Source organism: Puma concolor, chromosome D4 (assembly GCF_028749965.1).
Source record: "Puma concolor isolate L17-30 chromosome D4, mPumCon1.1.hap2, whole genome shotgun sequence".
In the NCBI taxonomy this organism is placed as follows: domain Eukaryota; kingdom Metazoa; phylum Chordata; class Mammalia; order Carnivora; family Felidae; genus Puma; species Puma concolor.
This window is the reverse complement of record NC_141679.1, coordinates 75,699,623-75,723,167: the sequence shown is the minus strand read 5'-3', so window position 1 is coordinate 75,723,167 and position 23,545 is coordinate 75,699,623. Positions and strand designations below refer to the sequence as shown.

General features: G+C 45.9%; 1 protein-coding gene across 10 annotated transcripts in view; it reads left to right on the top strand.

Annotated features, from left to right (window-relative positions):
- TNC (tenascin C) overlaps positions 1 to 23,545 on the top strand; it is a 95,241-nt gene that overhangs the window by 29,769 nt on the left and 41,927 nt on the right. For 7 of the 10 annotated variants that reach the window (XM_086683837.1, XM_086683829.1, XM_086683830.1 and 4 more), the window contains exons 3-11: positions 2,301 to 3,710; positions 5,021 to 5,284; positions 6,288 to 6,403; positions 7,376 to 7,532; positions 10,919 to 11,188; positions 12,450 to 12,635; positions 12,892 to 12,981; positions 14,665 to 14,928; positions 23,163 to 23,435. In XM_086683837.1, coding sequence (XP_086539963.1) covers positions 2,301 to 3,710; positions 5,021 to 5,284; positions 6,288 to 6,403; positions 7,376 to 7,532; positions 10,919 to 11,188; positions 12,450 to 12,635; positions 12,892 to 12,981; positions 14,665 to 14,928; positions 23,163 to 23,435 — 3,030 coding nt within the window. The remainder of the gene's footprint in view (positions 1 to 2,300; positions 3,711 to 5,020; positions 5,285 to 6,287; positions 6,404 to 7,375; positions 7,533 to 10,918; positions 11,189 to 12,449; positions 12,636 to 12,891; positions 12,982 to 14,664; positions 14,929 to 23,162; positions 23,436 to 23,545) is intronic. The other 3 variants (XM_086683834.1, XM_086683835.1, XM_086683836.1) reach the window with 1 other exon arrangement.

The following is a 23,545-nucleotide window of genomic DNA, read 5'->3' as shown; positions in this document are numbered from 1 at the left end:
AAGGTGCTGATATGGCCCCATCACCTCCTTGTACAGGCATGGAAACTAAGGTCCAGAAGGAGGATGGGATTCTTCAAGGTCCTGCCACCAGTGGCTGAGGTAGGACTTGAGCCACGATATCCCACACCCTGGTGTTTTTACAAAGACACAGTTCTGTTTATGGTGGTACTAAATCTGGGAATTGGAAAATAATCTTCCAGTATAATGGCAACTCCAATGACGATCACAATATGCATTGAGCCCCTTTATGTATCAGGCACTGTAACTCATTATCTCATTGAACCCTCCCAACAACCCTCTGGAGTATGGTTTAATACTCCCATTCTACAGATCTGACAACTGAGATTCAAAGAAGTTAACCAACTGGCACAAAAAGGGCACCAAGAGTAATAAGAGAGAGGAGCTCTGAGTGTGCCTGTGGTCTCCAGAACTCCCACTCCCCCCATGATACCCTGTCTCCGGGGCATTCCCTTTGTCAGGAATTTTGCCACTTGCAAATTGTGTTCATCTCTACTCCCTAGAGCTGACAGAGCACAGAGCACCGGGACTTTAAGTAGCTTCAAATCAGAGCTGAACCTCTTTATTGCTGCCACTCAGAAAAAGTTACCAGAAAGCACTTTGATAAGGTATTTCAAGAGTAGTCCTAATTGAGGTGCCTGGGTGGCTCAATCAGTTAAGTGTCTGACTCTTGATTTTGGCTCAGGTCATGATCTCACAGTTCATGGGTTTGAGCCCCGTGTTGGGCTCTGCGCTGGCAACGTGAATCCTGCTTGGGATTTTCTTTCTCTCTGCCCCTCTACCACTCATTCTCTCTCTCTCTCTCTCTCTCTCACTCACTCAAATTAAGTAAATAAAACTTTTTATTTATTTATTTATTTTACAATGCATATGTATTTATTAAAATTTGGAAGGAAAGTAATATAAGGATTAAATGGTACTTCGTTATTTTAATTTCTATTTATTTGGCAATTAGCAACCTTAGACATATTTCAATATGTATGTTTAACAGTTATATTTTTTTAATGAATAAAACATTTTTTTAAAAAGAGTAGGCCTAATCACCATAAGTGGAGAGTACTATAGGGCAGGCTCTAGCTTTCCAAGGCAAAAAAAAAAAAAAAAAAAAAAGTTTTCTTTATACACAAATTACTGTATATTCAATATCTGCCGATTCCCTGGAAAATGCAAATGGGAGTTACACAACAGGGTTAATGCCAAAGACTGGGTTGAAATAATTATTCAGTGTGGTGCTGTCCAGTAGAAATATAACATGAGCCAGATATGTATTCTTAACTCTTCAGTAGTCACACTAATGATATGAAAAAGGAACAGGTAAAAGTAATTTCAATCAACTGTTTTATTTAACTCAGTGTAGTCAAATTATCCACTTTTCAGCCTGGAATCGATACAAAATTATTAATACAAAAAAAGGATATTTTATATTCCCTTCATTAAGCTTAGTCTTTGCAGTCCTATGTGTATTTAACTCCCTTAGCAACTCTCAATTCAGACTAGCCACAGTGCAATTAATACCCACATGTGTCTAGTGGCTACCATACATGAAAACATATATTTAATTCTTACCTTTCCAACCATTTTATTAATTGCCTTGCTCCCTGCTGTAGAGCGTAAACCCACATACCAACTTGAGTCAACCCAAAATCTCTGCAGGAGAAAATCACAATGAGAACAACAATAGGTTCATAATGTCCTCACTTAACCGTGATAAACCCGAGGGAAGTGGGCTCTTGGTACCACATGACCGATGAAGAAACTGATCTTCAGAGCATCTAAGTGTCTTTCCAAATGCGGCACAGCTATTGAGCCAGAATCAGAATTCAGAGTTCAGTTCAACAAATATTTCTTGCGGGAAACAATTGTTCTCTTATGTGCTTGACCTTGGCTAGGTGTGGGGAAAATAACATGGCCCAGCATAACCTGTTCCACAAGGCAGTGGTTTGTAATCACTGGGGTCCTGGGAATACGTAAAAATTCAATAAAAACTATAGATCCTCCCCCAGGGAGGTGGGGGGAACACACACACACACACACAGATACACACATTAACACACAATCTTGCACGTGAGTGTACAATTTCAGAGAGTACAGGTTACGAATTCGTGCCTACTCTAATTGGATGCCAGTCCCCTCTGATTTCACACACTAAGCAACTAGTTTTCAAGCCAGTTGGAGCCTGAGGGTGCCACCCTCTTCTGGCTGAATTTGTAGCTGGGTTTGACAGGTGGTGACCTGGAAACCAGCTGCTTACAATCAGCGGCCTGCCTCTTCTCTTCTTGTAGGCCGCCTGGACACCAGGCCCTTCTGCAGTGGCCACGGGAACTTCAGCACGGAAGGATGCGGCTGTGTTTGTGAACCCGGCTGGAAAGGCCCCAACTGCTCTGAGCCTGAATGCCCAGGCAACTGTCACCTGCGGGGCCAGTGCCTTGACGGGCAGTGCGTCTGCGACGAGGGCTTCACTGGGGAGGACTGCAGCCAGCTGGCCTGTCCCAGTGACTGCAACGACCAGGGCAAGTGCGTGAGTGGGGTCTGCGTGTGTTTCGAAGGCTACACGGGGGCCGACTGCAGCCAGGAGGTGTGCCCGGTGCCGTGCAGCGAGGAGCATGGCAGGTGCGTGGACGGCCAGTGCGTGTGCCGGGATGGCTTTGCAGGCCACGACTGCAACGAGCCCCTGTGCCTCAACAACTGCTACGACCGCGGCAGGTGCGTGGAGAACGAGTGCGTCTGCGACGAGGGCTTCACGGGTGAGGACTGCAGCGAGCTCATCTGCCCCAACGACTGCTTCGACCGGGGCCGCTGTGTCAACGGGACCTGCTACTGCGAGCAGGGCTTCACGGGCGAGGACTGCGGCCAGCTCAGCTGCCCGAACGCCTGCTCGGGCCGGGGCCGGTGCGAGCAGGGCCAGTGCGTGTGCGAGCCGGGCTTCGCCGGGGCCGACTGCAGCGAGAAGAGGTGTCCCGCCGACTGTCACAACCGCGGCCGCTGCGTCGACGGGCGGTGTGAGTGTGACGACGGTTTCACGGGCGCGGACTGCGGCGAGCTCAGGTGTCCCAACGGCTGTAGCGGCCACGGCCGCTGCGTCAACGGGCAGTGCGTGTGCGACGAGGGCCACACAGGGGAGGACTGCGGCCAGCTGCGGTGCCCCAACGACTGTCACAGCCGGGGCCGCTGCGTGCAGGGCAAGTGCGTGTGCGAGCAGGGCTTCCAGGGCTATGACTGCAGCGAGATGAGCTGCCCCAACGACTGCCACCGGCACGGCCGCTGCGTGAACGGCATGTGCGTCTGTGATGACGGCTACACGGGCGAAGACTGCCGCGACCTGCGGTGCCCCGGGGACTGCAGCAACCGGGGCCGCTGTGTGGACGGGCGGTGCGAGTGCGAGCACGGCTTCACGGGCCCCGACTGCGCGGAGCTCGCATGCCCGGGCGACTGCCACGGCCAAGGCCGCTGCGTGAACGGGCAGTGCGTGTGCCGTGAAGGCTTCATGGGCACAGCCTGCAAGGAGCGGAGGTGTCCCGGAGACTGTCACGGCCGGGGCCGCTGCGAGGACGGTCAGTGCGTCTGCCAGGAGGGCTTCGAGGGCCCGGACTGTGGGCGTCGCTCCTGCCCCAAAGACTGCAGTGGCTGGGGGCAGTGCGTGGAGGGCCACTGCATCTGCAGCGAGGGCCATGCTGGGGAGGACTGCTCGGAGGGTGAGTCCGTACTGAGCCAGCGCGGCCTTGGCTGTGAGGGAGCCTATGGCGGATGCGCTTTGGAGAGCCACCTGTGTATTACACACGCGTGCGTGCGCACGCGCGCACACACGCACACACGCGCACCTTTACAGAGGCCCTGGTTAGTCACCTGTCACGGGGCTATCTATTTGAAGGCTCAGAAACTCAGGGAGGTCATAGAATTGTCCCAAGGACACCTAGCTCATACACGGTAGAGCTGTTTGGTTTACCTGACTCGTCTACCCCAAGTTTAACACCCAGTGCCCATGGTGAGGTAGACAAAATGATTTTAACAGCCTCTTTGCTAAATATGAGCCTTCTCTCTTACTCCCCACTGACACCGAACCAGAAATAAACTAAAGCCCTCTATTTGGATGGAAGCAAAGACTCAGCTCAATTGAATGGACAGTGAGATTACATTAAACAAACTGTTTTAACTGCACACTCAGCTAGAGAGTGAGTGCTAATCACTTATGAGGCAGGCCCATCTCTTAAATCATTTTTTTTTCCATAACAGTCTTTAATCCCAAGGATTATGAGCTCCTTAAAGGAACACTATCCTGACAGCATAAGGCACAGTATACAGTAAGTGCTCAATAAACAGTGAGTGAAAATACAACCAAGAATGATAATGCTCATGTTCAGTGAGGGGGGGGGTCTTTGCACCCCTCTCACACACCCATACCATATCTGTTGTAATAGAGAATTTCTGCTCTGATTAAAGGTATTATTGATAGGAATAAATAAATGTGTTTAATATGCCCAAGGCAGGGAAGCCTGGTTGAAAAGAACAGCAGGCTGGCAAGGAGGAGGTGTAAGCCTCAAATGTGATGAGATACACAAAGTTGGGGCAGTTCTTCTGCCTCACTCACATCTAGAAAATGAAAGAATTGGACCAAATGAGTCCCAGATAGCCTTCCAGCACTAACAGCGTGTGACCTCAAGTTCAGAGCCGGGAGCCAAGCTCAGGCTGCACGTTCCCATGCAGATGGCCTGAATCTGAACTAATATCCAGAGAACAGAGAATTCAGAGGGGCTGGGTCTCAAAGAAACCAGAAGGCCATGTTGCAGGCCCAGAACTTTAGCCTGAAGGCCACCAAAGGTTTTAAGGTTGGATCACAGCAGGGGGTCCTTGATGACCTTTTTCATTTTAGAAAACGGAAGCTGGATTTTAGGCCTCTGTGACTGGCCGTGGAAGGGACAAGTCAAGGGAAACAAACCTAGAGAGAATTCACAAAGTACCTTACTGACAAAACCCGACCCAAGCTGTCCTTTCTTATTCCTGCCAGTGTCCCCTCCCAAAGACCTCGTTGTGACAGAAGTGACAGAAGAGACCGTGAACCTGGCTTGGGACAATGAGATGCGGGTCACCGAGTACCTCGTCGTGTACACACCCACCCACGAGGATGGCCTGGAAATGCAGTTCCGCGTGCCTGGGGACCAGACATCCGCCACCATCCGGGAGTTGGAGCCTGGTGTGGAGTACTTTATCCGCGTGTTCGCCATCCTGGAAAACAAGAAGAGCATTCCCGTCAGTGCCAGGGTGGCCACTTGTGAGTGAGCAGAACCCACCCCCAACCCCCTGACAGCCTCTACCGCCCTCTGTTTGCCCAGTGCATAACCACCACCCCCATGAGTCCCTGCTCCGCCTTTGCCCCCATAGCTGTATAGCTGTCCTGTCAGAATTACACCAATTAAGACCTTGGGATCCAGCTAAACCCATTGAATATTTTTTTTAAAGAAACCCCTCATATACTAATTCACTGGACTCATAATAACTCTATAAGATAGGGGCAAGTATTAACCCATTTTACAGATGAGGAAACTGAGACTGAATGGTTAAGCATCTCATCCCAAATCATAAATGGTGAGGATTTAAACCCTGGAAGTCTGGTTGCAGGTTGATACTCTTAACCATTCTGTTCTACTACAGCCTTCCTATGGAGCTCACCGTCCCTATATGTTTTTACAAAGTGGAAACTTTACAGAGTTCAAGTTATTCTTTTAAGAATCCAATATCAGTATAATTACCTTCATACCTTAAAAGCAAGTTGTGTCTAGAAATTGATCTTTTTCTTTGCTTAGCAATAATAACATTGGCTGCCACGTATTAAATGTGGGCCATGTGCCAGGAGGCATGCCCAGCAGTCTACATGATGCAGTATATCACTCAGTCCTCACTTAGTTCCCCAAAAGAAACAGGCATACTTACCTCCCCCTCCTGAGTGGAGAAGCTAAGGCTTGTGGCTCTTGGTACAACTCACTCACGCACACAAAGCTGGTAATGGTGGAGCTTAGATTTGAGTCCATTCTGTCTGATTCCAAACCCTTCTACATAACAGGTTTAACCATACAAAATTGCCAGTGTTTAATCATATGGTGGGTCCCAATGTTAATTTTCACACTGCCTTATCAGTAGACAGTATCCCTGAAGCAGTCAGAAATACACTCCAGCCCTAACGGAGTGAGGCATCCACCAGTGGGGTTTAGGGGAATCACCGCTGTGTCACTCTCCACACACACATGCAGAATCCTTCTCTCTGGTCTTCCTGACAGACTTGCCTGCACCTGAAGGCCTCAAGTTCAAGTCCATCAAGGAGACATCTGTGGAGGTGGAGTGGGATCCTCTGGACATCGCTTTTGAGACGTGGGAGATCATCTTCCGGAATATGGTAAGGCACCCAGAGGAGTGGGCATATGTGACCTCAGGGATCTGAAAGATGGTCCAAGGGCTCTACATACTTTTATATCAACTTTATTTCCTTAGCTGCTGGTGGGGGTCAGGGCTGTGCTTAGCCCCTGCATGTTTGCATATGTGTTTTCAGTTATTTTAAGAAGTCAGTAAACATAGCTCTTAGGGCTGTGAGCTCAGATAGATGCTAAGCCATCTTTAGGTTCCCTTTGTGCCTTATGGTCTGGCAAATCTCTACTCAGAGGCAAAGAAGAGAAGAAATGACCTCTGTCTCCAAATGTCCCCAGGCATATCTGAGATTGAGTATCCCTTCTCTCTGGGCCTAAAAGCACATATGAGGCAGGAAAGTGGGTTCCTGAGTCCAAGCCCAGGCTCTGCTACTACCTAACTGCGTGACTATGGGACAGCCACCCAACTTCTGTGATGCTGGCTTCCCGGTCTATCAAAGGAAGGATTGAGTTTGTGGCTCTAGAACTGCTTTGGCTCTCACATTCTGTCACTTGACTTGAGTGTCAGAGGAGTGAGCAGATTGGTTTACAAGAGGGAGAAACAAACTTGAGAAATGTCCTTATCGTGTCTGTGTCCTCAGCACCCGCCAAGCTGATCTGATGCCTAGTGAGTGATGCTTAGTGAAAGAAGGGATTCAGAGGAGTAAATCACATGAAAGAAGAGGCTGGCACCTTCTTTAGTTCTTTCTTTTTTTTTTTTAATGTGTATTTATTTTTGAAAGAGAGAAACAGAGTGCAAGCAGGGGAGAGGCAGAGATAGAGGGAGTCACAGAATCCAAAGCAGGCTCCAGGCTCTGAGCCGAGCTGTCAGCCCAGAGCCCAACACGGGGCTTGAACACATGAACTGTGAGATCATGACCTGAGCCGAAGTCAGCTGCTCAACCGACTGAGCCACCCAGGCATCCCCTTCCTTTAGTTCTTATTAAGGTGTTCCTATCTTTCAGAATAAAGAAGATGAGGGAGAGATCACCAAAAGCCTGAGGAGACCAGAGACCACATACAGGCAAACTGGCCTAGCTCCTGGGCAAGAGTATGAGATCTCTCTGCACATCGTGAAAAACAATACCCGGGGCCCAGGCCTGAAGAGGGTGACCACTACCCGTGAGTATCACCTTTAATAGCACTGACACCGTGACAAAGCTGATTGTACCCCATAGTGCCTCTGGTTGATAACATTTCCCCTTACACAACATCTGCATGAGCTAGGTTTTGCTCTATAAAAAACAAACCCCAAACTTAGTGGTTTAAAACAATGATTCTGCACAGGGATGATTTGGGATTGGTCTCAGCTGAGCAATTCTGTCCTTGAGCGGGCTCGCGTACATATCTGTGTGGGCTGGGGGCTGGTTGGCCTTCGGTGGTCTTAACCAGGATGGTGCCTTTCTGCTTCACCTGGTGTCTCAGCCTCAGTCTGCCAGCCTGGGCCTGCTCCCCCGGCAGCTGGACTGGCTGAAAAGTGGCACCATATCACTCTGTCACAGCAAATCTCAAGGCCAGTCCAGATTTCAGGGGTGAGGAAATAGATGTGTCTCTTGATGAGAGGAGGCTCACAGTGACATTTCAAAGGGGGCACAGGTACAAGATAGGTAAGACCATACCACATCACCTAATCTATATACCAGTCTTGTGAGAGAGGTAGGGCAAATATTATTGTTATTAGTAGAAACTGAGGCTTAGAGAATCTAAATCAATTTAACAAACACCACATGGTTAACAATATCAGGGGCAGAGCTGTAAGCAGGGTCTAGTTTTGTAACTTCAATCCCCTTACCACTAGCACTGACTAGCCTCTGGTTTATGTAGAATGCTGACCCCATGTCTCCAATAGGAACAGAAATTAAATGTCACTCAGTAATAAACATGTCAGAGCTTCTTGGGGATAGAATAGAATTTGGCACTAGTAGATCCTTTGGTGAGGGGAAAATCAATCTGAATTTGGAGCTGTTTTACCGAGAAGCAAATTTGTTAAACATCAATAAATAAACAAATAAAATGATGTTGCATTGCCATTTGAGAAAACCTTTTTATCTTCAAGATACCATATGTGCCAACTGTTTCAGGAATTGATTCTTTTTGGCAAGAGATTGTTGGAAAAGTTAAATCTGTTGACTAATGGCAAGAAAGAACATCTTGCATTTAAATATTTGCACATTCTGCCTAGCTCTGAGCCAACTCCTAGACTGTCTCCTCTGTAAGCAAGTGTTTTCCATCATGCTGACACCATCCCTCTGTGGTAGGTAGAAAGCAGGTATCAACAGGAAAAAAATCATTAGATCACCACCAAGGCATAGAAGAAATCAAGCAAATCTTACTTTCTTTTGTAGGGAAACTACAAAAAAAATTTTCTTTTGTCTGCCCCTTTCTTTTTAATTTAATTCTGGGGATCGGCTGCTTTATTCTTCTAAGCAGGGCAAACATCCCAATGCCTGAAGTTCCTTAATCACATAAATATCAACACTGAGAGGCAGACGTTTATGTGTTCATTTTGCTAATACCCGAACTTTATCCAGGCTTAAAGGACCTTAAAGTTTGGGTGACAAAGCATTTTTGGCTCCTTCCCTCTGGTATCTGTATAAGGCTGTATGACAACCATTTTTGGCATCTGGATGCTCTTGAGAGGCGTTCACATTTAAAGGAGAAAGAGCACGGGCTTTGGACCCACACACACCCGAGTGTGAATTCCAGCTCCACGGCTCACTGTCACCTTGTGCAAGTCTGCTTCTTTAATGACCCTACCATCGGAAAAATGGGTTTACAGTGTCCTTACGGGGTTGTCATGAGAGTGAGGACATACATGATAGGCACTGTGCTTGGCATTGTAGTAAGAGCTAGTGTCCTCTGTTCAAGGGTCCCGGATTTGGGGGGTGATCAGTGAGCTTGACTTGTTCTGGCCTTCTTATGAAAGGGCTGCTAAGGACCATAGCAGGTGTGGTGTGGGTGCTTGCTGGCACCTGTAAGCACACGGGACAGGCAGCTTCACGGTGGAATTGTAGCTTCATTTTCATTGTGCGTTCTACGGGTTCATCGTCTGTAAGCTGAGACTGATGGATCAACACTTTGAATTCAAACAATGGACCGTGTAGGTTTCTCACAATCAGCTATGACTTATTCCTCCTTCTCATTCCTATATAAAACTAAAGTTCCTTTCATTTGATATTGTTTCCTCAACCAATGCTGAAAACACAAACTTAGCTATTTTTAAATTGAAGAAATAAACACTAACTAAATGCCCTAATATCTTAATTTTAGGCATTTACCGAATGCCTGGTCTGTCTTAACGTGTGTATTAAAATTGTTTATATCGTGAGAAAAAAAAAAAGAATGAAGACATAAACGACAAAGTCTGCTGCTATGCTGGGTATTAAAAGGGTTCAAGGACCCACTCTCTAAATGAATGAATTTAGGCCCTATCTAAATTGAATAACACAGTTTGAATAAACTGTAGACAAATGTGGTACACAACAGTGAAAAAAGTGCATTAAGGCACTCGTATTTTTAATCGTGGCAAGAGCACTTAGAATGCGGTCTACCTTCTCCATGAGTTGTGAAGTGTCCGATGCTATGTTGTCACCTGTAGGCACTGTGTTGTCCAGCACGTCTAGGACTTATCCATCTTATGTAACTAAAACTTTATATGCGTTGGGAAGGGTAAATGTGTTTACCTGATTACAACAGGGTCAAACAGGGCCCTCGTTAGGAAGGGACATATCAGTGAGGTTTTGAAAGCTGAATGGGAGATTTTTTTGGAGGGGGAAAGGCAATCTCAGGAAGAAGATACAAAGGAAAAGCAAGGGCAGAGGCCAGGAGGTAAGAAATAAATAGCATGTCACGCCTGCTGTCACCACACAACAACACAACACACACAGCACAACACAATAACACCAGAGTGGGTGGGGTGGGAGGAGAGCTGAGACAAAGGCACAAAGATGGCGAGGCTTGGGATGGCTGTGACTTTCTGTGTGGAGTGTTTCATCACAAATGACTCTCCATACCTGGCCAAGCTAGGGGTGGCCTCACTTTTTGGCTCCATAATTCTAATGGAGAAGTCATCAACCATCCAGGCAGTTTTGCCTAATTAAAAAGCCAGAGAAACTAAATCAATGTTTGTTTGTTTGTTTGTTTTCCAATGAAATAGGCCCTAAGCATGTTTCTTCAACTTAAGAGAACCGTACTGATAATAACAACAGGGCTACAACCATTTATCATGTAACTGCCATGCTCCAGGCTCTGTGCTAGATGCTTTGTGAGCATTATCTCCTTTAATGTGCGAAAAAAAAAACCCAATAAATCCTTCAAGGTAGCTGGCATCATCCCTATTTATAGCATGTCAAATAAGAAATTGAGACTCAGAAAGACAAAAAAAGGTCAGAAGGTCAGTATACACCTACCTGTTCAGGAGTGGATCTGGATGTCTGCAAGCCCCTCTCTGCTCAGCCCCTAGCCCTGGCCCCAGTCTCTGAAACCACTCCATTGTCTGCCTGTAACAGGCTTGGATGCCCCCGGCCAGATAGAGGTGAAAGATGTCACAGACACCACCGCTCTGATCACTTGGTTCAAGCCCCTGGCCGAAATTGATGGCATCGAGCTCTCCTACGGAATCAAAGACGTGCCCGGCGACCGCACCACCATCGATCTCACACATGATGAGAACCAGTATTCCATTGGGAACCTGAAGCCAGACACCGAGTATGAGGTGTCCCTCATCTCCCGCAGGGGTGACATGTCCAGCAACCCTGCCAAAGAGACCTTCACGACAGGTAACGGGCCCTCACCTGTGAACAGCCAGGAAGGGATTGTGACTCCTCTCTCACTCCATGCTAGGGTGCCTTCCAGGCTCCTTTCACAGTAGGACAATGGAAAGGGAAACTTCATTCCTTTAAGTGTTTATTCTAAAATATTGTAGAGAGTAATATATATTTTTAATGTTTTTTTTTTTTTTTTTTGAGAGAGCGAGAGAGACAGAGCACAAGTGGGGGAAGGACAGAGAGAGAGGGAGACACAGAATCAGAAGCAGGCTCCAGGCTCTGAGCTGTCAGCACAGAGCCCAACATGGGGCTTGAACTCACAGACTGTGAGATCATGACCTGAGCTGAAGTCGGACGCTTAACCGACTGAGCCACCCAGGTGCTCCTAGAGAGTAATATTTCAAAGAAAAAAAAAACTGTACCCAAATAACCTTCCAAAAATAAAAATAAAAAGCATACATAGGGGCGCCTGGGTGGCTCAGTCGGTTAAGCGTCCGACTTCGGCTCAGGTCATGATCTCACGGTCTGTGAGTTCGAGCCCCGCGTCGGAGTCTGTGCTGACAGCTCAGAGTCTGGAGCCTGCTTCAGATTCTGTGTCTCCCTCTCTCTCTGACCCTCCCCCATTCATGCTCTGTCTCTCTCTGTCTCAAAAATAAATAAACATTAAAAATAAAATTTAAAAAATAAAAATAAATAAAAAAAATAAAATAAAATAAAAAGAAAAGCATACATAGAAGATGCTGCTGGTCTGACAGTCTCAGACAAAAGCTGATTAAAATAAAATTCAAATAAATATTTTCATAATAAAGTACAGTTTATGGAAAGCATGAATGACAGAGGCCTATAACCTCCTAGCTGTGGCAGCCTTTTAAAAGTTCCAAGATGTCAATCAATCACTGATTCAATAAATATTTTCTTCGGAGCTCAGTGAGCTCTGTGTGACTTATTAGAAGTGCAGCGATGGGCACAACAAACCAGTTCTTACTTACACTCACAGACCTTATTTGTGTGTTTCTGTTTATATTGTTTTTAAGCACAAAATCTGGGGAGCGCATGCATGACTAGAGTATCACACACATCAGTAAAGGGGAGAGGTGCCCTTCATGCAGTATTTGTTTCCATCTGTGCATCAGCAGTACAGGTGGGTGTGGGGGAGATACTGTCGTTTTTCTCCAAGGGTAGGTGCCTTTCATGGTTCAGCTTGAACTGTCAGACTCCCACTCTCCTGGTGCCTAGTGTTTGTGATATAAATGTCCCTTCCTCTTCCACACAGGCCTGGATGCTCCCAGGAATCTCCGTCGCGTCTCCCAGACGGACAACAGCATCACCCTGGAGTGGAGGAATGGCAAGGCAGCCGTTGACAGTTACAGAATTAAGTATGCGCCCATCTCCGGAGGTGACCATGCTGAGGTGGAAGTGCCAAGGAGCCAGCAAACCACAACCAAAACCACGCTCACAGGTGAGCTGCGCACCCCAGACCCAGCGGGCCCATGGGGCACGTGTCCCTATTTTGCAGCCCTCCACAAGGAGAAAACGCTGCGGTTCCCAGCTACCTCTCTCACTCGGAATTCAGTGACTCAGTCTGTAGAACATACCAGACACTGAGAAATCACGGCCTCCAGCGACAGGCAGCTCAGGGCCATTCTTCCGATCCTCTGAAAGTCTTTCCAGTTTGGGGCTGAATAATATCGACCTGCACATTCTTTCTCACTTAGGTCTGAGGCCGGGAACTGAATATGGGATCGGAGTGTCTGCCGTGAAGGCCGACAAGGAGAGCGATCCGGCCACCATCAATGCGGCCACAGGTGAGATGCCCCTGGATCCCCACCACCACTGGGCTCCTGCATACAGACACGCTAGGGCCCAGGAGACAGAAAACCTACTTTGAAAGAAACAGTAGACGCACAGAGGAGAAAGAGACCCCTAGGATCATCCAGCCCAGATGTCTAATTCCAAAGTAACATAAGCACGCCACATCTCAATGATACTGAGGGGAATAAGAATTTTTTAGGAGAAATTGGAACCAGAGTTTATAAGAAACCTGCAAACCTTTTTAAGTTGGTAATCATTTCCATTTTTTTGGTAAACCATGAACCAATCCAAACACATCTGGGGGGTTTTCTCTTAGGAAACACCTGACTTTTATTATGTACCCTCGTCCCACAGATGAGGAGTGGCAGGAACACGGTTTCAGACAGACTTTGCTCTTATCCATTCCATCCTGAAGCTCCAGGCTCTGGATGAGGGTGGTAAGGAGCGGTGTGATGTGAAGCCATTGGTTCTTTCCACAAGTTTCTTTCTTTTTTTTCCTGGAAAATTTACTAAAAAAAAAAAGAAAGAAAGGAAAGGAAACTCTTCCCTCCACTTCTCCACCAGCCTCCTCCTTACTTCCCCCAGGCACCATGAAGAAAAAGGGTCTGGTGTACAGAGAGAACATAGATCGTGCCTCATGGAGCTTCCTCTTTATGCAGGAGCCAATGCTAAGCACTTGCACACACGTACTCTTTTTTATCTTTTTATTTCGAGCTAATTGTCAATTCACATGCTATTGCGAGAAATATCACAGAGAGATCCCCAAGGGTTAAAGCTGCGTAATCCTAGAATAGTATCACAACCAGGAAACTGACATCGATGCAAGCTATCAACTTTATGCACACTTCACTAGTTTTACATGCACTCACTTTTGTATGTGTGTGTAGTTAGTTGTACGTAATTTTATCATCAGCAGCTTTTTTAATCCACCGGTGTCTTTTTAAATTTTTTTTTTTTTCCAACGTTTATTTATTTTTGGGACAGAGAGAGACAGAGCATGAACGGGGGAGTGGCAGAGAGAGAGGGAGACACAGAATCAGAAACAGGCTCCAGGCTCTGAGCCATCAGCCCAGAGCCCGACGCGGGGCTCGAACTCACGGACCGTGAGATCTTGACCTGGTTGAAGTCGGACACTTAACCGACTGCGCCACCCAGGCACCCCAATCCACCGGTGTCTTTAAGACACAGAATAGTCCATCAGTAGGATCGCTTTTGTCCCCTCTTTTGTAGCCGCAGGCACCTCCCTCTCTCTCCCTCTCCCTAACCCTTGGCAAATCCCTGTTCTTTCCTTCATCCCTGTAATGTTATCTCAAGAATGCTACATATAAAGATTCACCCAGTATGCAGCCTCCAGAGATTGGCTTTTTCCCTCAGCGTCATTCTCTCAAGGTCCATTCAAGTTATTTAAAAGTTAGTTCTTTTTAGATGCTTTTAATGGAGTAGTACTTCATGGTATGGATGTACCACTGTATTCTTCTTAATCTTCCAAAATGCCAAGGCAACGTTCAGCGGCAGTTGACAAAAGTGAAAACCCAGGCTCAGAGGGGAAAGTCACCCACAGCCAGCCAGCCCCTGTATGCAGAGCGGGGATTGGAGCCCAGAGCTGCCCTCCAGCCCCAGAAGCAGCCCAGCCTCCCAGCCTGAGGAATGTTCATCTCTCTCTGCTTTCCTCCCAGACATGGATGCACCCAGGGACCTCCGGGTTTCTGAAACCACGGAGACCAACCTGACCCTGCTCTGGAGGAAGCCTTCTGCCAAGTTTGACCACTACCGCCTCAACTATAGCCTTCCCTCAGGGCAGCCGGTGGAGGTGCAGCTTCCGAGAGATGCCACCTCCCATGTGCTGAGAGGCCTGGAACCCGGGCAGGAATATACCATCCTTCTCACAGCCGAGAAGGGCAGGCACAAGAGCAAGCCGGCGCGAGTGAAGGCGTCCACAGGTGAGGTCGGCCTCTGAGCTCCCTCCACACCCTCTGTTGATTCCGAGGTTTGCAGGCCCCTAAGTCGGCCTGTCTCCATAAGGGAAACCCAAGTGAGAAAACGCACAACTGTCTCTCCTCATGCCTCCTCGACATAAATAACACTGTGAAGGAGCCACTTCCCCACCTTTCCCCTGTCAGCTGATTCGGCAAAGTCTTCCTGCTGGGAAATCACTAGTGCTTGCTAAATATTTCTTCCTAGGAGAACTTAAAGCATCAGGGTTGGTGTTTGTCTTTGGTTCTTTTTTTAAAATTAATTTGGTGCATTTTACAGACTCTTTCAAATTGTTTCTGGGGTTTTTTTTTGTCCCCCCTCTCTTTAGCCTAACGATAACTTACTTTGCACTTCATTATTTTTTCAAGATGGCCATGACGTTGGTAATAATTCTTCGGTTATTTCTCACTAAATGTTTTTTAAACGTATTTATTATTATTATTGTTTTTAGTAATCTCTACACCCGATGTGGGGCTTGAACTCACGACCCTGAGATCAAGAGTTGCAGGCTCCACTGACTGAGCCAGCCTGGCACCCCTCCCACTAATGTTTTTATTCCAGGTCTTTTGCTTCCCTCTAAGGTTACCTGAAAATTTGCATATGGTCCTTTGAGCAGCCTTTCACAGCGCCCTTCCCATTTTCTCTTTTCCCCTAGTCGTCAAGCCAACTTGGTTTGCTAAATCCTGATCTCCAGTGTCCCTTCCACCCCAGTTATCCTGTTCTTTGTACCTGCTGCCACCCTTCCTCAGTGGCTAAGTTGAAAAAACGATCAGAAAAACCATCCATTCTTCCTACATGAAAAATATGTGCATATAATTTTGGCCCCAAACTTTTCAAAGAGGTATAGGCAGAAATGTTAATTCTATAAGGCTTGAAAGTAATGTTCTTTAGTCTTGATTTAATTAGTATTTATCTAGAGCCCACTGAATACACAGTACTGTGCTGATATTTGAGGGACTAGTGGGTCACATACTTAGCATTGTTATTTTCACTTATGGGCTCCTGCTCCCTGTCTGTGAGGGAGACCAACTAGAATGTTAGATGGATGGAAGGCAGTCAAGGAAAGGGGGTGAATGGGAGAACCAGGGGCAGCCAGAGAAAGTTTTAGGGAAGAGATATTACTCCAACTCAATCTCGAAAATCAGAAAAGGGGTTGTAATGATGGGCAAATTTGGATATGCCTTGAAGAGTCTTTGTCATTTGTGAATGAATACCTTCCCCTACGTGTAACAGAGAACTCAAGTAGCAGTCACTTAAGCAAAACAGAAGTTGATATCTTCTCTTAGAAGATAAATCTGAGCCTAGGTGGTTCAGGTATGGCATAGCAGGTCCAAGTTAGCAGGGACTTGGGTTTTTCTCTGTTTCTGTTCCACCATTCTTAGTCCTTGGCTCTAGCAGTACAGCCTTCACATCCGTGTTCTGGGCAGCATGGAGGAGGAAGAACGAGAACCAAAAGGGAGGAGTACCTCCTAGATGAGTCTCTCTGGAAACCTCACCGTTGATTTCTCATAGTTCATAGGCTGCTCCTAGCTATAAGCAAGTCTAGGAAAGGTAGTCTTCTGTCTCAGCATGTCACTGCCCACATAAAACTGTTGGAGAGCGAAAGGCTATTTGGTAGAAAAAGATCAGCCTCCTCAGAGAGTCTAAAGTGAGCTCAGGTGGTCGATTCTATGGACTCTGTGCATGTACTGCTTCCCACCCAGCTATGTGATGATCCTTAAGGATGCTCTGGAGGGACAATTTAATCCTAGAGAAGGGAAGAGCAAAATAGAATCCAAAAGAAATAATTCTATGGTAGAGATTTGAATGTTTCAGATTTGTAAACATGAACTTGTCATGAGGTGTCAAGAGACAGCAAAACAAAAGAGAATCAGAAAAACAAGAGAGAAAGCATTTCTTTCTCTTTTTTCTTCTTCCTCTCTTTCTCCTCTTTTCTTCTTTTTCTCCTCCTCCTCCTCCTCCTCCTCCTCCTCCTCCTCCTCCTTCTCCTTCTTCTCTCTCTCTCTGCCTCTCTTTCTCTCTCCCGTCTCTCTTTTTGCCTTTCCTTGGGTTTGACAAATGCTATATCAAAGAGTTTCCTATCTCCCCTCAATCATTTTACCCCCTGGCTGGAGCTAGGTTATCTCCTGTCTCCAGTGGGGAAGCCCCAGGCCTCAGCCGCTCAAGAAGATGAAAGCTTTTAAGTGAACCACAGGCTTGAATTACTTTGTCTCTGACTAAGAGCCCAGTTTTGGCATCCCAAAGGCTCAGTGGTTTCATTTCCGCAGCCATGCATTCTTAATACAGTTTCCAAAAAATCATGTTGTCTATTTAAAGATGTCCTTCATTTCAGTAAAATGGGCAAAGTTCCTTTTATTGGCTCTTCCTCCACAATCTCCATAATATTTTTCCCTATGGCTTTCTCCATAGAACAATTTAATTTTCTTAAAAGTTAGGTGGGCATTTCTTTCCTCTCCTGAATTCTATGTTTTCAAGTCTCCTACATTTCCTCACTCAATAATGTACTGCTACTGAGCTCCATGAGTTAAGTTCTGTGGCTACTGGATCAGTTAGGACATATGTGTGCTTCCAAGGAACTTGCTGATAAACAGATTGACAGACAACAACACAACACTCGACTTTCTAGAGTTGGGGGTACAGAGGGTGCAGCAGAAGCACACAGTGACTCCTGGGCATCACGAAAGGCTTAAAATGGGGGGAAGCTCTTGCACAGACCCATAAAGACCAACAGGTCTCGGTTGTGGAGTATGTGTAAGTACAAGTATAGGCACTTGGCCTTGTCCATATGGGAAGAACATACATATGGAAAGAAAAAAGAAACAGATACAGTGGGCGCTCTTGGGCAAGTGTTCCCTGTGGCTGTGAGTCCCAAAATGTCAAAGGACTTCAGGTTCAAACCTCAGAAGAAAGGAACTCCCAGTTCTGCATCACAGATTTCTGAAGAGCAGCAGTCTGAAGTGCTGTTCATTATCTGTGGGTTTTATGGAGATGTGGAATTGGCTGCCCCTAAAGCATTTTTCCCACAGAGAATTCTGGAGCTCTAGCTGTGGAATTGATGCAGCACCAAATTAAAAGTATGCATAAGCTAACTGCCCATCACACCTGAAATACAATCCAAGGACCCTACCACAGCCCACATGGCCCTACGGAATTTGGCCCTTCCAACTTCTCTGACCCTCCCACCACTTGTCCCCTTATGCATTTCACTGTGGTCACCCTGGCCTTCTCGCTGTTCCTTGAGTATACCAAGCCTGCTCCTACCTTAGGGCATTTGTACATGCTATACCGGCTGCCTAAATGCCACTCCTCTCCCAGTTATTCATTGGCATCTCCCTCATTTTATTCAACTCAAGTGTCATCTCAGTAGACTTCTCTGGCCACCAGTGTGAAATCATGTTCCCATCCTGATTTAGCCCTTCATGCTGCTCCAGAGTTCCTCATGACACTGACCTGGTCTGATACCATTCAATAATTCATTTATTTGCCTATGACCTGCCTCCTACTACCAACCAGAATGTAAAGACTCTGTTTCTTTTTATCCAGTGCTGCATTCCCATTGCCTTAGGCACAGCCAAGCACACTGTGTGTGCTTCATGAGCATTCGGGGACCCCAGCTACTCCAGAGGGGTAGTGTTTCCATTGAACTTCTTGGTCTTTTCCTTCCACGTTTGCATAACAGCCCAAATGCTATACCTTTAGGATTAAGGCAAGGGAGGCTATTCTGTTGTCCTCAATTAAGCTTACTCTGGATACAAAAGGAAGGAAAGAAAGGAGGGAGAAAGGGAAGGGAGGGAGGGGGAGAAAGAGAAAGAAAGAAAAAAACAGAGAGGGAGGAAGGAAGGATGGAAGGAAGGAAGAAAGAGAGAGAGGGAGAGAGAGGGAGAGAGAGGGAGAGAGGAAGGAAGGAAGGGAGGAGGAGAAAGATACTATCCCTGTTAGTGTTGAAGAAAATTAGTGTGTTCAAGGCCTCTCCCCCATGCCTAACCCGACCTTTATGTTCTGATAAACTCAGAATACACTCTGCTTAATCTCAGAATAAGAGCCCTGCTTAAAGTGGAAGCCATGAATTTGCCATAAGCAGTAAAGGACAAAGCAGACAGAATATGTAAAACACAAGGCCAATAAAGCATCTTTCCATACCAGCATAAGACTCAACAATGATACTCCAGTAATTCTCCAGGGTTTGGGAAGCAGAAAGGTGGAATTTTGCTTATAGTCACAGCTGCAAGTAACAGAGAACATTCTGCTGCGATGCCATTTTTATTTTTTCATGGAGCAAACCAAATTTATTCAAATATTTAACCATCCAACAAATATGTATTACTTGACTGCTATGGGTCAGGCAATGCTGGTATATAGAACAGGAAGACACAACCCCTCTCCTCAAGAAACGATGCATGTTGCAATGAGAAAGAGAGAACCCAAACCCAAATTATAAGAATATAGCTAGTCTGTTTGAGAGGGAAGTGTGGGAAGCTATGGGAGCAGAAACAACTACCCATTCCAGACCCAAGCAAAGGGGAGGAAGGGTATCAGAGAAGGCTCTTCGGAAGATGTGATACTTGGCTGAGTCCTCAAAAAGGAAAAGGAGAAGGAAGTGCAGAAGGGGGTAATGACATTTCCAGCAGGAGGAACAGCATGTGAGAAACTCAAAGGCATGAGCAACTTCACATTAGTGAAACATAAGCTATCCAGTCCTGCTGTATGATGGAGGGGAGAACAGCTAGGTATGGGGTTGGAGACATCATCAGAGACTGTCTACAAGGGACAGTGAATATTGTGTTGAGGGGCTCTGGCTTCATTCTTGACAGTGATAAAGAGTCACTGAAAAGTTTTCAGGCAGGCAAGGCTTTTAATTTTAATTATCTTGACTTTTCAAGATGAGATCAAAGCAATTAAATCTACCCTTTGGGGTCCTTGGGCTTGAATTTGGCCATCCCCCCGCTGTGGGAGAATCACGGTCTCCCATTAATGAACACTAAAAGTGAATTCCTAATCAGCCAGCACTTGGTAATTACCATCTTCAAGATGGTGGAAGATTTAAAGTTGGCACATCTAAAGGTTTAAAGTTAGGACAGCCAGAAATTCCTTCAGGCCAGCTGGTCAACCCACCATGAGCATAGAATTGGGATTTCGAAATTCTGATTTCCCAGGCCCACTGACATTGTTCAGAGGGTAGATGCCAGTGCACAGCTGTAAGAAGAAGACAACTGCCTTTTCATAAAGAAATGCCAAGAAATCCAGCGTGCAACTCCACAGCGGAAACACCGGGCTTCTGGGGCAGTGAGCCCACCAGTGTGTCGTTTGTTGCTGAAATGTAGAGTCTGCATTTATGTGAAGCCTTTTGGTCCCAACCTCAACTATTGTCTGATGTATTTTTATTCATATTCTTCCCTCCAATTTCATAATTATTATCTCTCTCCCTTTAATTTCTCAATCAAGTTTATTCAGCGAAAGTTACAGCTTTTACTTATCTGACTAGCATTGATTTAATGAGAGATTGCGGGCGCACGGATATCACCCATTATGGAAACACTCACAGACTGCTCACTAAAGATAAACTGATACTCTTTCTTGATTTGCTTAGCCAAAAAAAAAAAAAAAAAGTGGAAGAATAGTCAAACATTTTGGTGGAAGTATTATCCACGTGATTATTACTATTTACTGAGCAACATGACATTATGTGAAAATTACTCTGTCAACTGTATGAAAAGATGAAGCAGGATGCAAGGGGTGTTGTATAATAGTATCAGTGGCATATAAAAAAGCCGATCCAAAGAAGATGGTTCTTCTCAGAAAAAGACATTCCCCACTGTGGATCCCCTCCTGTGCTCTCTCCATCCGTCTTTACTGCAAAAGCTTTCACAGACAAACCATAATCACCTCCTGCCTGTCTCAATTAGGGAACTCCCCTCACCTGCCTCCCCCCCCCCCCCCGCCCCCCACAACCTGATTCCTAACATTGTCTTCATGGGAAAAGAAAAAGTTTTATGTCAGAATTAGAGAGACAACTTAAAAAGCAGTTACCTGAGAAGGAAAGACAGTGATTTAATTCACATAAAGGGGAAAATCGTCAATGTCAGCGAAGTTCCTGACAAGCAGTTTTGACAGAAGGAGGAGAAAAAAGAAGGAAGTAGGGTAAGAGGGGACATTTATGGGCTATAGGATTAATTTCTTTAACCTTAATGTGTTGCTTAGATTGTTTTTTATGCATGAAGACTGCTAGAATATTTGGAAAGGATGCACTTCTGATTTTAGCTGTGCTTAAATCCCAAGACCATGGAGACAACTGTTTTATCTGTGTAGCACTGCTCCTGGCCTCCCAAGGGCCAGTGGGCTTAAGGATGAGTGACTCTCCCTTTCTTTCTCCAAAACCAGATAGATCACTTTGAGTTATAGGTCCTCTCTTTCTCATCAAGATCACGTTTTTGTGGTTAAGAACTGCTACGAGGTTCTGGGTGAGCTTCAGGGTATGAATTTGGGTTAAATGAGGAGCCTGTATGATGTAGTTCAATATCAGATATGGTGAACATTTCCTGTAAGGCCCAGATAGTAAATATTTTAGACTTTTCAGGCCGTAGGGTTTCTGTCACAACTATTCAAGAGTGCCTTTGTAGCACAAAGCAGCCATCAACAATACATGAATGAACAAGCATGGCTGTGTTCCAACAAAACTTTATTTATGACACCAAAATTTGAATTTCATTTGTATTTCCATATGTCATGAAATATTCTTTTTGGGTTTTTCCCCCAATCATTAAAAAATATAAAAACCATTGTTAGCAGTTCATTACCAAAATAGACAGCAGGCAAGATCTGACCCTCAGATCATAGTTTACAGACCCCTGTTCTGGATCAAACAAGATTTGAAGGAGGATAAGCTTTGTCAATATAAAACATTAGGAAGAACCTTTCCCCAGAACTTGGAAAAGTCTGAATTAAATAGATTCTTGAAAAGAAATCCCTCAGAAAGGATATCTTCAATTTCTTTTTTTTTTAATTTTACTGTTTATTTTATTTTTGAAAGAGAGAGACAGAGCACAGGCAGGGGAGGGGCAGAGAGAGAGGGACACACAGAATCCGAAGCAGGCTCCAGGCTGCGAGCTGTCAGCACAGAGCCTGACGCAGGGCTCAAACCCACAGACAATGAGATCATGACCTGAGCCGAAGTCGGACGCTTAACCGAGCCACCTAGGCGCCCCTTCAATCAAATTTCGAGCTAGGATTTTCAGGTTAGAAGTGTGCTTTAATGGACATAGGGTCCATTTGAAACTAGCAGCCAATGTGAGGCATAAACACAGAAACAATTTGTCCTTTTAAATGAGCTCAAGGCAGTTCTTGCTCTGTTGTTTACAAGATCCATTTCCAGAGGAAATCCTTTCTTCCTAGGTCATTGCAAAGCCCATTTAAGCTCAGCCCTGGGCAAATTATCACCTTGAAGGCATATTCAGACAGGTGCATTGTTATTGTACTTTTTGTGTTCAGGAGATGAATGAAGATGGCACCTTTGATTTTAATTGAGCTTTAATAAGCTCTGTTCCTCCCAGGCCTTAGTCTTTCCATCCAGTAAGGGACGATTTTGCAAAGACTCCTCGCCTTCCTCAGTATGCCTTCCTTGAATTGTGGTTAATTTATCTCTGATCTTTCTGAAGTAGTTTATGTGAACTGATTTGAGCCTCAGAAACGGACAAAAATTCCAACACAGAGACTGTAAAACAGACCTTCCGGAGGAGATTGAGGAAGCATGAGAAGGAAGGGAATCTAAGAGGAGCGCATTTTCTCAAAATACAGAAGGCTGAGCAGCTCAGACCAAGAATCCTGAGAATAGCAGAAGGCTGTTCCTTATGACCTCATCCTTAGAATGAGAGACACTTTCCAAAATGGAAACTGAAGCCTAGAGCACTCCTAATCTGGGTATGTAGAGTTTTCTATATTCACAGGACACTGGTCAGTAGGAATATACCATTTCCACAAGATACACCCAAATATGCCACAAGGCAAAATAAGTATTACATTGATTTTTCTGGTGATGTTTTGATGGCAACAGCAGCACTCGGGGATGCAGAAACGCGGCACTCGGCCCTGCCCCGGCTCCCACCGCAGGACTTTCAGCATTGGCAATGGGTTTGCCATTTCTGGGTTCCCAGAAGGAGAGGGATTTGAGGAATGGCTTAACTGACCCATCTCTGTCATTATTCAGACCATGCCCCTGAACTGGAAAACCTCACGGTGACCAAGGTTGGCTGGGATGGCCTCAGACTCAACTGGACCGCAGCTGACCGGGCCTATGAGCACTTTGTCATTCAGGTGCAGGAGTCCAACAGGATGGAGGCAGCTCAGAACCTCACAGTGCCCGGCAGCCTGCGGGCTGTGGACATCCCGGGCCTCAAGGCCAACACCCCTTATAGAGTCATCATCTATGGGGTGATCCGGGGCTATAGAACACCAGTGCTCTCTGCTGAGGCCTCCACAGGTACCTCTTATCCTTCTGTCTCTAGCTTCTGCTTTTCCTAACAGGAAACTACCCACAGATAATCAGACACAACACATAACCAGACACAGTTCACTTTAAAAAAAAAATTT